At 38.9% G+C, this 17,106-nt stretch overlaps 1 protein-coding gene across 2 annotated transcripts in view; it reads left to right on the top strand.

The window, feature by feature from the left end:
* The window catches only part of slc2a9l2 (solute carrier family 2 member 9, like 2), a 90,302-nt gene extending 76,611 nt beyond the window's left edge, over positions 1–13,691 (top strand). For both annotated transcript variants that reach the window (XM_077572285.1, XM_077572284.1), the window contains exon 13: positions 13,256–13,691. In XM_077572285.1, coding sequence (XP_077428411.1) covers positions 13,256–13,498 — 243 coding nt within the window. In that variant the 3' untranslated portion in view covers positions 13,499–13,691. The remainder of the gene's footprint in view (positions 1–13,255) is intronic.
* Positions 13,692–17,106: the final 3,415 nt, after the last annotated feature.

Here is a 17,106-nt window from a genome sequence, read left to right as displayed (position 1 = left end):
CGACGACACAACACCGGGCCATCCACTTAAATAAGCTTTCAGTCAGCCGCAGCACGGAGCCTCCCTCGGCGCTCGCCCGGCCAATGGTCATGGCTCCAGCTTCGGGTATGGCAGCCAGTAAACCACATGCTATGCATGTTTAAAATACATTAGAAAAAAAACAGCAACTTTCCAGCGGTTCCATTGGATCCAATTCATTTTCAATGACCGTGTGGTAGTTTAGCTTACCTACAATGCACCACGCAGCTACCCATAATGCACTGTGCAGTCGAGATGCGCACTTCGCTTATTGGAGTCATATCCCGCAAAATCAGTGCCCTAATAATAATAATGCTGATAATTGAAAATTAAAAAAAACTTTTGAGACTACTATCAGCCGTAGCCACGGACTTTCATATGTATATTAAGTCTGTCGGAGTCGCTCACAAAATCTCCCGTATTGCCTTCATGGCTGCCGGACTGTTGTAAACCACAGAACCGCTGAACCCTCATAGTTGCTTTTTCATTGTTGACCCACTTCTGCTCAACACTTAGAATCAAAAGACATTTGCCATTGAACCTGCGCCGGCATAACTAGGATGTTGTGATGCCACAAAAAAAAAAAAAAAAACGCGACCATCACACGGGCCTGTTTGTTAGCCTCATGTCGCTATCTTCACCTAGCCCGTCCAATAATACACGGGCAGCAACTGCGTGCTAAAGATGAGTTGTAGCTGGTCTGAGGACAACAGGGATGCGGCATCCCAAGTCACGTTCAAGTGGTGAGTGATATGCAGTAGTTTTAATCTGGCAAACTATGTCTTCAGATGATCAGTTGCACCGTTTGGGGAAGGAAATAAGTAAACAAGATATTCTAAATTGAGCTAGTGCATTGCATGAATGTCAGTACAGTGTATATATTGTAATACTTGTGTTATCCTTTAAAGCATTAATATCGTGTTCAAATAAATGAGCTCTTTTTAATGGTTTTATTATGAATCATAACCATGAATGCTGTTGTACAGTATAAAAATGATCAATATGAAATAATCACAAAACGTATAGGCCACCACTGCAAATTCTTTTGTTGATACCCACAAACATGTGCAGAGTGTGACATTTTCTGATTTACTTGCACTTCTGGTCTAAACATCAACTTGATATTTTTAGTATTTAAGATGTAAATGTACATATGTATATAGACACTTGTACAAAAAATATGAATCCAAAACATTGTAGTATTTATCAGTAATATAATGAAAATGCAGTGAAATTTACCGCGATTCTCGCATAAAATGCTAGTCTGCAGCCCTGATGTATGTGCTAGAAATGTGTAAAACGCCATCAGTGAGTCTGCCTATAAGTAGGGCCCGCTGCATTGCCGAGGAGTGTCCCACATTGTCCCTCAGAAATGGCCGATAACGTTCAACCTTAAAAAAACAAAACAGGTATTGGCACCAAAACCTTGTATCGGTAGTCACCCATCATAGTCAGGATGGTACCACCTCTGCCACAATTTGAGCCACGAGAACATTAAATATTTTTCAAAGTTTACATTTACTTGCCTCCCAGTGAGATAGTGTGCTGAAAACAAATGAGTTGAGCCACTCTTTCCCACAGCATGATGAGTGTAATTAAACTTCTATTAACACAAGCATGGATAATGCAAAATTTACCAGCAGCCTTGTTAACATGCAGGGATAAGATTGGATGACTTTATTAACCTTGTAGATAGAGCAGAACTAACCTGACATCAATGAAAAACACAAGGCTGGGAGACTGCAGGTAATTAAAGAAGTTTATTGCTGGGTTTGGGTTGGTGGCAGGAAACTGAACTGAAGATTAAGCCTTTTGTTTTAATGTAGCAGTATTGAGTCTGCATTACAGCTTAACATGCTGTTGTGATTTTCAATGAAGGTGAATTAAAAACTAAAACAGTACACATAAGATGCATCATTTGTCTGGGATGCGATGTTAGTAGTTCTACAGAAACAATTTGAGATAGCACTGCATCTCTTCACTCGTCATACAGCCATGTGTAATGGATTATTAAAAACGGTCTTTATCGTTACTCAGATATATATATATATATATATATATATATACTGTATATATATACCTGTGCCCCTTGTAAAGTAATTTTCAGTCGACATATTCCACAAATGAACTATTAATCCGAATGGGGTGCATAGAACATATTATCATAGACAATTTTTGACTTGACTTCTGCTTTAATAAAGTAAAATCCTCATTTCAGATTGCTAAAACCTAGTTTGATGATCTGAAACATTTAAGTGTGGTAAATCAAGAAAGCAAAACACATATTACTGCCGTTAGGCCGAAACATTGTACTTCCAAAATAGTCACTTTTCGGGAGAGCCCAAAAACGACATCTTTGTTCAGCCATTAAAATTGCATCATCAAAGAGTGCAAGTCATTTTCAACACTTTCGATTGGTCAATATTTTGTAAGATATAGTATTTTAGAGTATTTTGTAAAATAACACTCACACGTGTAGACTGACCAAAAGTATAGATTTTTGAAAAAAGTATATGCATTTTACCAAATTTAGGCTTTTTTGGCTTGGGCTCAATGCAGCAACATTGCATTAAAACATTGCTTCCATAGAAACCTTCTTCCAATTTTTTTTTACCCTGCACAGAAGGACACTAGCAATTATACAACTGTCAAAATGTGCGAGTGACACCAAATATTGATAAAATAAAAATAAATCACAATCAAGAAATTAACAAATTAATAATAAATCCATCCGTCCGTCCGTCCGTCCGTCCGTCCGTCTTCTTCTGCTTATCTGAGGTCGGGTCGCGGGGGCAGCAGCTTTAGCAGGGAAGCCCAGACTTCCCTCTCCCCAGCCACTTCAGCCAGCTCCTCCGACGGGACCCCAAGGCGTTCCCAGGCCAGCCGAGAGACGTAGTCTCTCCAGCATGTCCTGAGCCGTCCCCGGGGCCTCCCGCCGGTAGGACATGCCCGGAACACCTCCCCAGGGAGGCGTCCAGGAGGCATCCGAACCAGATGCCCGAGCCACCTCAACTGGTTCCTCTAAACGTGGAGGAGTAGCGGCTCGACACTGAGTCCCTCCCGGATGACCGAGCTTCTCACACTATCACTAAGGGAGAGCCCGGCTACCCTGCGGAGGAAACTCATTTCGGCCGCTTGAATCCGGGATCTTGTTCTTTCGGTCACGACCCACAGCTCGTGGCCATAGGTGAGGGCAGGAACGTAGATCGACCGGTAAATCGAGAGCTTTGCCTTTCGGCTCAGCTCCTTCTTCACTACAACGGATGGATACAGCGTCCGCATCACTGCAGACGCTGCACCGATCCGCCTGTCGATCTCCCGCTCTAACCTACCCTCACTCGTGAACAAGACCTCAAGATACTTGAACTCCTCCACTTGGGGCAGGATCTCATCCCCGACCCGAAGAGGGCACTCCACCCTTTTCCGACTGAGGACCATGGTCTCGGATTTGGAGGTGCTGATCCTCATCCCAACTGCTTCACACTCGACTGCGAACCGCTCCAGTAATAATAAATCATAAAATAAATTAGGAAAATTGTCAGTTGTTACAGTCAGGAAAAGATGTCAATGATTCTATGACTTTCAAAAGAGGTGCCCAAGTCTATTCGAATGTGCTCATGGAACCATTGAGGGAAAACCAGATTTTTTTCAAATATGATGGAAAGCCTACCTCCTCCCCGTTTTTTTTTTTTTTTTTACAAGATGAAAAAAAAAGTTTGGAGTTATGGAATACGAGTCATTTGACCAACATGGTGGAAAAGGTTAGAACTGTCGGCATGGGTTTTGATGTAACTGAATGCAAGGGGCTGCCAAACAAAACCAGAAAAGGTTCTAATGCGCCAGTTGTTTTTTTTAATGGCAGCTGCCCCGTCTCCAAATATAGAGCCCCCGATATTTCAGTTAAAAACAAGCATTTAATGGTCTGCTCGTACACTTAACTCATAACCAGCTTAACAGGGTACCTGTGTATGTGTGTGTGTGTGTGTGTAAATATATATATATATATATATATGGATAGGAAACATGATGGTGCCAAATTATGTTATTTTATATAAAATAATTCATATTTGTCTGCTCCTACATTTCTTTATATTGGCTAAGAGACCAACAAAGTACAATCTCTGAAAATTCACACAAGGTTAGAAAAGTGCTGTCCCGCTCTTCAACCACTTGTCGTAGTTGCTAGGCGACAAGAGCTGTGCTTAATGAAACAAGGCACAGGTAGCCAGATATGTACGTATTTCTTCAATTTAGGGCTTCTCGGAATTCTTAGATGGCACACTTCTCCTCTTAGTTGGCTCACTTCAGCTAGAATATAAATGAAAGGTTTGGGCTTCCACTTTTATATCAAATTCAGTCATATCTGAAAGATCTTAAAAATATTGAAAATGCTGAACATTTTTTAAACAGAAATTAGACAGACCAACCTCATTTAGACCAGGCAAGGAGTGTCCCTTTTCTTGACATCCCCCCCTCCTCAACCTAAAGGTTGTGGGTTTGATCACCAGTTCCAACACAGGCATGTTACGCACAGTGCCACAAATGTGTGCAAACGGCCTGATACTTAATTAAAATATATCATAATCATTGTGTGAATTGTTGAATGAGTTGAAAGTGTTTTGAATACCTTGAAGGTAGAAACATTCTATACAAGTAAACCACATTTACCATCTATGATTAGGCCACAGCTGAGACACATCTCATAATTAAGCAATCAGAATTTGGCATGTTCACCTTCATTCCTTAATTATTCATTTACATAGACATTTAAGGGCAATTATATGCTTCGACTGTGGGGTCAGATCTAGAAAAAGGCAGTGCAGCAGTGCACAAACCAAGATCAATAAAGTCATACTTGGATGAGTACGACTCGTCCCACTTGACATGAGAAATCTGCAAAAAGAAGTGATTGTTTATTACCACCCACTGTCCTGACACTTTTGTCAACGCAGTGTATGTTGTTTACTTGCAGGCAAAAAGGTAGTGAGGAAACGTTATTTGCAGCAATATCTGCCACGTTAATGTCACAGCTCAGACCGAATCAGGTCTGTGTGTATTGTTCAGAGGATTCACTCTAAATGTGAGATTGGTCCTTGTCTGGACCTGTGGAACTGTATATCATTTTCGATTCTCTCACAATTGCGCTGGGTTGGAGTACATGGCTCACAGAGATTTGCCATGTACATCTGCTTGTCCCAGTGATTTATTAGAAACACCCTAAATAAACAAGGAGGTGCCTGTGAACCAGGAGCCTTTTCTTACCCTAGTAAACAAACAAACTTCCAGCCATCACTCTACATTTGCTACTATATGGGAAGCTATTTTCACATGCACTACTTTGAAGACTTATTACTTTACAATTTTCCTTTTAAGGAGTGTTAAGGACACAAAAACATATATTTTTAAAATGTAGGTCTGATGCACAAGAATTATATATATATATTCAGTGTTTAGCAATTTGTAAGGTTAAGGGAATTGTGTAATAGATGTGTCTATCCCATTAACAATAATCAGGCTTGGGAAGTAACGCAATACATGTACCACCGTTACCTAAAAAACTGTATTCAGAGAGAGAGAGAGAGAGAGAGAGAGAGAGAGAGAGAGAGAGAGAGAGAGAGAGAGAGAGAGAGAGAGAGAGAGAGAGAGAGAGAGAGAGAGAGAGAGAGAGAGAGAGAGAGAGAGAGAGAGAGAGAGAGAGAGAGAGAGAGAGAGAGAGAGAGAGAGAGAGAGAGAGAGAGAGAGAGAGAGAGATTGAAGTAATCAAGTAACTTTACTTTAATATTATGGTACTTGATTTACGTTACTAACTACAATTTTTAGCAGGTAACTTGCAACTGTAATAGAATCGATTTTAAAAGTAACCCTGCCAACCCATCCATCCATTTTCGGAACCGCTTGTCCTCACAAGGGTCGCAGGGGGCGCTGGAGCTGGCTTCAGGCAGTAGGCGGGGTACACCCTGAACTGGTTGCCAGCCAATTGTAGGGCACACACAGACAAACAACCATCCACACTCACAATCACACCTATGGACAAGAGTGTTCAATTAACCTGCCATGCATGTCTTTAGAATGTGGGAGGAAACCGGAGCACCCGGAGAAAACCCACGCAAGCACGGGGAGAACATGCAAACTCCACCCAGGAAGCCCGGACTGATAATGATGATGATGATGATGATGATGATGATGATAATAATAACAACAACCACAACAACATATTATTTTATAAAATAAATTACCCAAAAATAGCTTGTGACACCCGATCCATCCCACCTCTTTTCAATTGAGCTGCATGGGCGTCAGTGCGCAGACTTCGTTTGAATGAGTAGCTACCGTACCATTCAAAATTATCATTACCAGACCTAAATTATGCTGCATTTAACCGTAGGTCCCACCTTATGTTGTTAGGTAGGAGTTAGCTAACGTTTTTTTCTAGCTCGGAAACATTACAGTTGGGGGCGGCCATTTTGCCACTTGCTGTTGACTGAAAATGACATCACAGTTGCTCAGGGCTCAGGTAACAACCAATCACGGCTCAGCTTCAGAAAACAGGTGAGCCGTTATTGGTCATTACCTGATGTAATTTTCAGTCGACCACAAGTGGCAAAATGGCCGCCCGTGTGGATTTTGCTGCTTAACTCATATTCCACAAAGGCAATATTTATCAGAATACCGTATTTACACTATAGTGAGCCTACATACAGAAAATGTTTGCAGGCATGCTGGAAAGACCATGATGAATAGTTCCTTAATGTTTTCCACCATTAATGTCACCTATAGCCTATCATGCACCCTCTCAAATTAATACACCTCAGGTGGTGAAGTCATTCATCATTCTTCTTGGTAAAAAGTCTCCAAATCCTGTAAATTCTTTCTCATCTCATTTTCACGTTTGCTTGTTGTTGAGTGAATTGAGTTTCTGAGACATAACAACTCAAATCATTTAAACTTGAAAGATGAACACATTGAGAAAAATCCATTCTATTTTATTTCCAGTCCGAGTGAAAGTCGTGACAAATCAATGTGTTGTCTGCCTCTGTTCTCGGTTGCACCCGCAATGAACCTAATTTTAGCCTTTAAATCAGTCACAGCAGTGTATCATCGCAAGACCAGATCACCAAAACAAGCTCTGACCAATGAACAGATGTGGTGATTCTTTCCTTGTTGTGCGTGTCTCTCACATTAAAAAAAAAAAGAAAAAGAAAAAAGAAAGGTAACATTAAAATATGTGTACGGGGAGAAATATACTCCTGAAGAATATATAAAAAAAATTAAAATAAAGCAGAGTGATGTGACAATAACAATGAAGGATACTTCACTGAAATGTTGACAGCTGACGTCACCCAGTGGAGAAAATGGATGAGTGTGCAATTAGACAGATAATACAGCCATAAAGCAAAGATAAAGTGATTCTCTCATACAATTGCATGAGGGGACAAGTGTGGGAGAAAACATGACCAAGGTGAGGAATGGCTTTAGGCGTGAGGGAGTGGTGCAAGGTTATTTTTGGTTCGTCAAATTTTGCATGGTCAGACACCCAGATCACATCTGAAACCAAATCTGACCTCTGATGTGACACCTGCACCTTGCTGAATCAGCATTTTTTTCACCTCCATAAAATGCCCGCTGCTCCTTTAGCAGAGACTGATAAAGTGATTCATTCATAACAAATACTGTATCCCTAATATACTTTACTGAACCAAGTAGGGGTGTGAATTGCCTAGTAGCTTGTGATTCGATCTGTATCACGATTCATAGGTCACGATTCGATTTGATACCGATTAATCCCGATACGAATCTATAAGTAAATTATTGCGATTTTTTTTTTTTTTTACTCAAATTTTGAAAATACTAATCAGTAAACTTGTACATGTACACTGTAAGATTTGTATGAAAATCTACTTCAGGCTTATATCTGTGGTCCACCGTATTTAACAAACAGGTTGCAATCTGTTTCATGTTTAAATAGCATTGAAATCAAATTTTAAGGCTTAATGTTCCATTAATATAACATTCGTCCATGCTTAAAATGTGAATCCTAATTCTAATTAAGACATTTTAATGAATATTTCCATCAAAAATTTAGCTTTAAAAATCGATTCGGCTGCATATTGAATCGATACGAGAATTGTGTGCTGTAATATCGCAAATCGATTTTTTTTTAACACCATTACAACCAAGTATTATTACACTGGAAAGTTTCCTAATCAAAATGGCCAAAGATGAACAGTTAATCGTATTTAAACAGAGGTAATGGTAAATGTTTCTGGAGCTTTGGTACTGTAAATAATAGATTTTTTTCCATGTTGTATTCACTATTCAACTTGTTGAAAAAAGAGAGACAGACCTATGAAGTAAATATACTTGCTTTGAATGATTTACATTTCTAGTTGAGGCCTGAAACTGAATTGAGGAGGAATTTGATTTGTCAGGCAGTGAAATTTCAAATAACTTGACATTGGTTCGGTTTTATTTGATTGAATTGTTGTGTATCCAAACAAAATTAAGACTTTTGGTTTGACATGCACTCCAAATACATAAATCAGGAGTCAGGACCAGTATCTTATTTACATTTTTGGCACGCAGTTAGTTAAACACTACCTTAAAACACCACTCAGTTATGCAGTTCAACACAACTGAAAACTATTAAAACACTATTAAAACATTTTACAAACAATAATGAATGAATTACTAATTTAAACCTCCCTAAAAGCCAATAGCAGAATTTTTGGATCTTTTCTCTCAGTAATAGAATCAATTAAACCCAAGTTGAAATACAAACACTGTCAATCATGTGCAAAACACATTTCACACTCAGTATATTATCACTCATATCACCTCCAATGATTTTGCTGAGTGTGGTTCACCTACGAGGTTATTTTTGACCAATGTAAAATTTCACTTGACAGAAATTTTGATCGTCAAAAAATGCCCCATTGAAACATTACAATATTTTGTTCATATTGTGCATCAAGTGCAGCTGGGCCCACAAATTGACAATATGAGCACAACAGTACATGTACCGAAGCTAAACGTTGCTTAATGAAGAATGCTATGAATAGTTACCTGCTTTCACATGCACATTTCTACTCATGCCCCCTTCAACCTCTGAAAATATCAAAACAATTTCTACAGTATCTTGGATTTTATGGGCATGCAGCCTTTTTTTCACACTGCATACTGCTCAGGGTCACAGTATATACGCATGTATGTGTTCACGGATATGTGTGTGTCTATATGTAATTTGCGCCTCTTTAATGCGCATTGTGTGGCAAAACTGAGAGTCAAAAAGACAAAAAGTAGTAATGTTTGTTGGTCTTGAATGAAACCGTGCCAGCAAGTTAACTTGAAAGAGCCCGCACATGGTTGTCAATTATTAATTGTCAGAAAGCCAATAAGAAGACAATGTACAAAAACAAATATCCCACTTGGGTCCAGTAGGATATGCTAGCATCACGGTCATTACAAAAGCTGCCATATGTGAGTGTTAGCAGCTTGCAGCTCAATACAAATAAATAAATAAATAAATAGTGTAATGAGAGTCTACATGGACACTGAAACAATGTTCATTTGTCTTGTAAATGGGATTGGATTGCATCCCTTATGCTACCTTGCAATTATAGGAGTTTATATGAGATTAGTAGTATGTGTGCAGAACATAGGTCCCATGGACAAAAGACCACAGGAACATAAATCACAGCTTCTTCAACTCCAATATATACATTTTTATCAGAGCTATACTGTAATTTTCCAACTTTCCCACTAGGTGAAGCAACCCCTGTAACCTGTGTGCTTTCATTCATAATGTATTGGTATTCTTGCAGAAATCATATGTTGTCTAATTTGCATGCACAAGTTTATCGGGGCAGACAACAATAATAATACGGTTTATCATAAACATCAATTTAATAAAGTGCACAAATGTCATAAGAAATCGTAGGATGTCCTTCAGGATACATCTACAGTATGACCTTGTATGTATTGCTTTCTTTTTTTCCATAAACATAACATAAATACAGCATATCTGAATCATTCCGTGTGCATCGTCAAGGTTTATTTTAAATAGATGAATAGCACAAGTTTAATTTGCAGATTATTTCACAGCCTCATTATAAGGACACAATTAAAATGTGGCTGTAAAATGATACCTAATAATAATAATTTTCTTTTTAAACTGAGTTCATTGCATGATTCATCTATTCATCTATTCAAGTCTGAGTCGTATTTTCTATGAATGCAGAATAATTAGCCGTCATCCTCATTATGTGTGACAATTGTATTTGTGTCCCTAATGATTGTACTGTACGATCTCTGATCCATAACTGTGATTCTCAGCGACTGTGCGTCTCCCAATTATCATGCTCTGAGGATGTGACAGGAACGCAATAATCCATAAAACCCCCTAAACAGCCCAGTGCGGATATTTGCAGTGATGCTCCTGTCATCTGCTGTACCGTTTTTCATTTTAGTCTTTCATGCACCACAGCCGTTGTCCTTCAGTCGGCTTCCACTGGGACGCGGCAAATCTATAAAAGCCCTCTCACGTGCATATAATCCCTTGCAGTGACTGACAGCGTACACCTCAAACACAGATTAGGACTAAGTGCTGCCCCAGAAACCAAATAGTTTGACCGCCCACAATGGGCATTTAGAAGAGCAAATATGTTTGTATTTGTCCCGAGGGGATTGAATGGACCTCCTGTGTGTCCTATCCAGTTCTATCCTGTCCGGTTTCGTCTTGTTCTGTCCCGCCCTGCACATGCTGTCCTAGACAGTCGGCTTCCACTTTCCCCTGTGCTGTCCTATCCGCTTTCACACAGATGGGTCTGCACCTCATTGTTTGCAAACGCGACCCCACACTGCACTCAGTCCTCTGTATCAGATATTGTCACATGGGTCCACACAATCCAAGTGGGGGTAAAGTTGTCCTGTGTGAAAATGACTCATCACTCAGAACAGCTGGGAGAGAAAGGCAGAATTTTTTTTCCCCGTCTAACTTTGCAGATGAGCATTACATCATAGAGGCCACATGAAAAGTGGGTCAGGCCCTTCGCACGATGTTTTTTAGTGCTCTTATGAAATTCACTCAACATGGCAAAAATGTGTCAGAGGCTATCAGCCGGGGTGATATAACAATAAATAGTAGTCCTTTGTGGCTGTGGCTATTTTGGACGTCATTATTTAGAGCAGGTGTGTGCATAGTATTGCAATTATGTTGTTTCCTGCCGTTCAGTGTCAGATAATTTTTAATCACAAGTTCTCACAGAGGTGAAATATGTCAGAAGGTTAGCTTTCATTTTTGAATGTGTTTATCACCAGCCGAAAAGATGCTTAAGTAATTAATTAATTATGAACGTGTCTTATTTGTTAATTAATTGTGAGGAACGATACCAGGTATGGCTATCAAGCCTTATTTCATATTCACTATGGTGGCCAATACCAGTATCGGCAGCCATTTTACGATCAGGAGCTAGAAATGAGAAATTAGAAGAATAGAAACTTGCCATTCATTCATTTCATGTAATTTTTAGGGAAATGCAATATTGGTAATGGTATACATGGTATTTCTTTAAAATCATCTGCCATTGTACTTAAAAAATAATAATAATAATATTTTTTACCAAGTACCAACACCGCAAAAATACTTGCGGTGTCGGTACTTGGTATCGGCTTTTGGTGACTACTCAAGAGTTGAGTCTGGAAAAAAAGTGATATCAAGCATCCCTATTAATATAGGTTTATTACAGTGGTTCTTAACCTGGATTCTTTCGAACCCCGGGGGTTCAGTGAGTCAGTCGCAAGGGTTCAGCAGAGGTCAAGACACAACCCCGACTCAAATGATTTGTGATGATACACCCTGCTTGGCTATCATTAGTGTTGGGTTTCCATCCACCCATTTTTATACGAATTTTCAAGAAATGCGAAAATAAAACTGAATGGAAACGGTAGAAATTCGAAAAAGGGTGTAGATTTTGAAGCATACTGAGAAAAGGAAAATGCACATTTTGGCAATGGAAACAAATTTTGCGGATAACCGCTGGCGAGACCGGATACACGTCGCACATTTTGACCGGATATTACGGCACACGTACGTTTGTAGTCCCAAAGCCATGTCGTACGATGAAACAGAAATCAATTAAAATTAAATTGGAATTTAAAAAGCGACTATTACGGCAGCAAAGAAACTCTATGGTTTATCAAGAATTACAAAAGAAAACTCATACGACCTCATCGCACAGCGCAGTCACTTCCTGGTCTTCTTCTTCTTCTTTTAAATTACTGGTGGATCACATCTCTATGAGCTATACCGCTACCTACAGCAGCGGAGTCCCCACCCAATATTCACAAAAGAAGAACAGATGGAAACGGGCATAAATGGTATGTCCGTTTTGCGCATTTTTAGTAAATTTGCTTAAAAAATTCAAAACAATTGGATGGAAACCTGACTATTGGCTGCAGCTGATCACGCTACATTGCTTGACCTATCTGTGCTGCAGGAAATTTGGTGCACTCAGTAGTAGACTTGTGACTGTTGTGATGGTAGGTCATGTGATTTATTTATTATTGTAATCACTTCATACTAAATATGTCGAGCAAAAAAGAAAGTGGTCGGACGAATATCATGTCATATGAATCTTCATGTTTTTTTTTTGTTTTTTTTTTTTTCTCTTTTTTTTTTTTCTTGGGAGAGCTCAGTATTGATCATTTGACAATGAATCTTCATGTTTAACGGAATGTATGGTGTTCCACAGAGTTCAATTCTGGGGCCTCTGCTGTGTCCATTGTATCTGCTGCACCTGGTTTCCATCTTAAGAAACAGTGGTGGCTATTTTAAAGTGTTCAATAAATATAGAGTCGAGTTGAGTGATAACTACATGATTTGCAATGCTAAGTTGAACAATTCTTGTCCAGCACAACTAGCTATCTAGCAAATCGGAAGCAACACTGCGTGGGGATGGGCTATACAAGAACACAACACTTTCTAAATTCAAGGTGAAGACAGCCACATTTGATGAAAAGGCTACGCTCCCCGTTCATTTTGTTCACCAGTAAACGTATGTCTTGAATTTGAAAAATATATATTTTTTATTTTTCAATAAAGAAGGGTTTCGTGAATGTGCATAGGAAAACAAGATTAAGAACCACTGCTTTATTCCTTTTTTAGGGCTTAAATTTTAACCTGTGAATAATTGAAATATGACCGAATTTGTCTTAATGCTTTCTTTTGTGTTTTATGTAGGAGTCCCTGGAGGCGTTTGCCTTCCTGGTGTTTGTGGGGGTCTGTGTCGTGGCAGCAATCTACCTCTTTTTCATCCTCCCTGAAACCAAAAACAAAACGTTCATGGACATAAGCCAGAGTTTTGCCAAGATCAACAAAGTCCCGGTCTCCTCCACAAGCCATGAAATGAAACTGGTTCTGTGTACTGAGCAAGAGAAGAACGGAAAAGCACAGAATGGCTTTAAGATGGAGAGTTCCTTTTAAATCAGCAGTAATTGTCTCAAGATTCACCATTACATTATTTTTTTAATATAGATGTATCTTGTGATAAAGAAAAATGTTTCTAAATGAAATATATAACATACCACTTCTTTTTTTAGAAGCAAGATTAGTACATTTTCACACTGTACATCTGAACCATCTCAGAGCAATGTAGATAAAAAGTGTGTTTTCATGCCATACTGTCCAAGTTTTTATATTTCAGTGACCATTGTGGGGTTTGTGTCCAATCTAAAAAGAGAATTGTTGAACCAATAATTTATGATTGCAAATTGAATTGATGAGCAATTTTTTTTTAAAAAAAAGTGCTGAATTAAATTAATCCAAAAGTGATCCAAAGTTAATAAATTAAGTTAAGTTAATATATTATTTATATATTTATATATAAATAAGTTAAACTCATTAATCAAACTTGATATATTCACTTTGGATTAACTTAATTCAATTGTGTGCTACCAATTGAATTTTTTTTTTAAGTTGGTCAACAATTCAATTTGTAATCTTACATTGTTTCAACAATTCACTTTTTAGAGTGTGTGTGTGTTGTAACGCGCGCAAGCTGATCAGCCGTGGATGGCGCAGTGGGACAGAAAAAAAAAAAACAGAGTAACAAAAGGATTAGCAGTCCACGGATTCACTTCACTATTAAGAAAGAAAAAAAATGGGCTCGGCGCCACCACGCGTTACAATAACCGTAGCTTCCACAGCATAAAAAAAAACAAAAAAACATTCACCGCCAAAAACTAAGTGCTATACACAAAAACAAAGAAGCGCCACTCCGTGGTATGAGTGGTGGGAGTAAAAACAAAACGAAAAAAAAACACCATAGCATAGTTGTGGTGCCTCTCTAAAACCCAAAAGGCTATTTTGCTCCCTGGTGCGCGCTGATGAAGGAAGTGATCTGGACAGACGCAGACAAGCGAGGAATAAGGAAGCGGATACAGTTTGCCCCACAGTACGATCTGATGTCTTCAGTATTTATAAATTTACTAGCTATGAGATTAAAACACATATCGACACAGACAAGACAGCTTTGCGTGAGTGCAATAAAAAGGGTTTTAAGTGGTACTTGTTTTGTTGGAGTAATTTTCTCTCATTCTTCCCTATCAGCAACTTAACTGCCAGCCTGCCTTGTGTTTTCCTTCTGCCTTCCACATCCCTGTTGTCCTTGTTGACATTGATCATGCTGTCAATGCAACAGATTTCTTTTCAGTTCCTGCTTGCCTTGAGTTGTGCTTTATGCGCTCATACCACAAATTAATGTTACTTAGAAAGGGGAGATAATCTTAAAGGGAAACAAACATTAGGGGAGATGAGCTATAGGCAGACCTCTCAGCTTGTTAAGGTTTTTCAAGCGTTATTAGCATTACTCGTGATAATCTGTAATATTTCAAGATGAAAGGATTAGTTTTGTTCATGAATCAATTCCTCAATCTACCCAACATCCATAACCCGGTTCCAGACCTCATCGCCTGAGCAAACAATTGGTGAGTCAAATGCATTGAAGCCCTGCTGAGACCTGCACTTGTCTTTGAATTAAGAACATGAACATTTTTGAAAAATGGCGCAAGCAAACATGAAACATAATTTCAAATGAAAAATTATCTACAGTGTCTCTACGCAAGCATCTAAAGTGTGTAGAATGGAAAACAATTGTTTGAAAAAATACTGTATTCATGCCAAGACTGTAATTCTTTTTTTTCTCAACTATTTCAAACATTTAAAGTGACAATAAAACAAACAAGCATAATGTCACAATTGTGTCAAAAACAAATAAACATAGACATTTAAGTTATCCCACAAAATAAGCATGAAATATAACCATTAATACTAGTAATGACTTCCAAAGAAACTCATTTACAAAACAAAAGACTTACTGTTCGAAACGGAATAGGATGAAGCAACTGCTTATCTTGTCCTATACCAATTTTATCTGCCATAACAAAAATTGTTCTTTCAACCAATTGTACTTTCTACCTAGTATTCTGATTGGCTCCAGAAATTACATTGGTTGATATACCCTTGGAACGTCTGAAGCAGTGTTAATGTTCTTCAAGGTGTAAAATTTTCACAGATTAATGGACTTTGTAGAGGCAACCGTCCTTCATCTGCTGCAGACAAGGACCCAGGTACAGAATCACCAACAAAGGTTTATTGAGCACAAAAATTTAAAAAAATCCTATTTTAGGGAAACAAACTTTTTACAAAAAAGGCAAACACAAAACCACCCAAAGCAGTAAAAAAAAGTTTCTTACTCACTGGTCTCATTTCTAAAATCTTAGTTTTAAATGATACGGACTTATGGAACAACCATGTAGGCAAAACCATGTTGCACAGTAGTAGGTTTGGAGCTCATTTGGGCCCGTCCACATGAAAGCCTGTTTCAATGTATCCGCACAAGTTTCTTGCCATTTGGGCAGTTCGTCCACTCGGCAGCGCCGTTTCGGAGCTTGAAACCGATCACTTTTGTAATCGGGCTCCAGAGTGGAAAGATTTCAAAACGTACATTCCAATGTGGACAGTATATGTGGGATACTCCTTCAGTGATGACGTAGTGATCATGTCACGTCGTAGTCATTTTGCGCAACCTCTTTAGCTTTTACAGCCAAATATATTTGCGTGATGTTGTACTTGAATCCCCCTACATTGTCACTTCTCCTGTGTTCGTCTCACTGATCTGTGTAAATTACTGGATAGCCGATAGCACATACATGCCCGGGCAAGCTGTTGACTCGTCAAAGAAGCGATTGCATCAGTAATCACGGAAAATGCATTATAACACATCAGGTTTACAGCATATCAAAAACTGTGATTTATAACAGGAGTCACTGAGCCAAAATCGGGCATTATTATAAGAATTTCCAGTGAATCTCTCCCTCCTGTTTGCAATAATTATAAATTGCAGCATGGCGCCATTTTGAACTTCTACATTTTTTATTAATCCTGGTGAAATGTCAGGTCCCTAGTGTATTTTTTTCAAATGCTTTTTCTTTGGTGAAACACAGAAAAACATAAAAAAGCCAGAAAATGGACAAATAACACCGACGGGTTTAAATGTTCTCCAATTTCAATACTGAAAATGAATAGGATCGTATGCGGAGAAACGTTTCTTGGGAGGAGTAATATGGTGGCCTCGCGGCTTCAAAAGTCTTGGCCTATCGGATATAAGCAAAATGCGCATCTCGGCAGCGCGGTGCATTATGGGTAGGCTAGCTGGTAGCCTGCTACTAACTTGTCATTGAAAACTAATGGAGTCTAATGGGGGAAGCGCTGATTTGGACCATTTCAACTGTTGGAAAGTTGATGTTTTTTTTAAAAATGTATTTTAAACATGAATAGCATGTCGTTACTGAATACCCTCTGCCGGGACACGACAGTTAAGCCTATTTAAGTGCTTATTATTTGATTGAATGTGTGCACTTTACCGGGAGTTGGACCGAAGACACAACACCAGGACGCGATCAAGAGACGGGTAGGAGCTTTCTTCACTGAAGGGGTCAATTAGGGCTAAAGGCAGGTTAATTAGTTAGTTTGGTTACACGTACGTCCGCTAGCAAGCTTGGTGATGCTTCTGTCTGTTCCCTTGCTTTCAG

The sequence above is a fragment of the Vanacampus margaritifer genome, chromosome 8 (genome assembly GCF_051991255.1).
Source record: "Vanacampus margaritifer isolate UIUO_Vmar chromosome 8, RoL_Vmar_1.0, whole genome shotgun sequence".
Taxonomy (NCBI): Eukaryota; Metazoa; Chordata; class Actinopteri; order Syngnathiformes; family Syngnathidae; genus Vanacampus; species Vanacampus margaritifer.
This window is presented reverse-complemented; position numbering and strand designations above follow the sequence as displayed.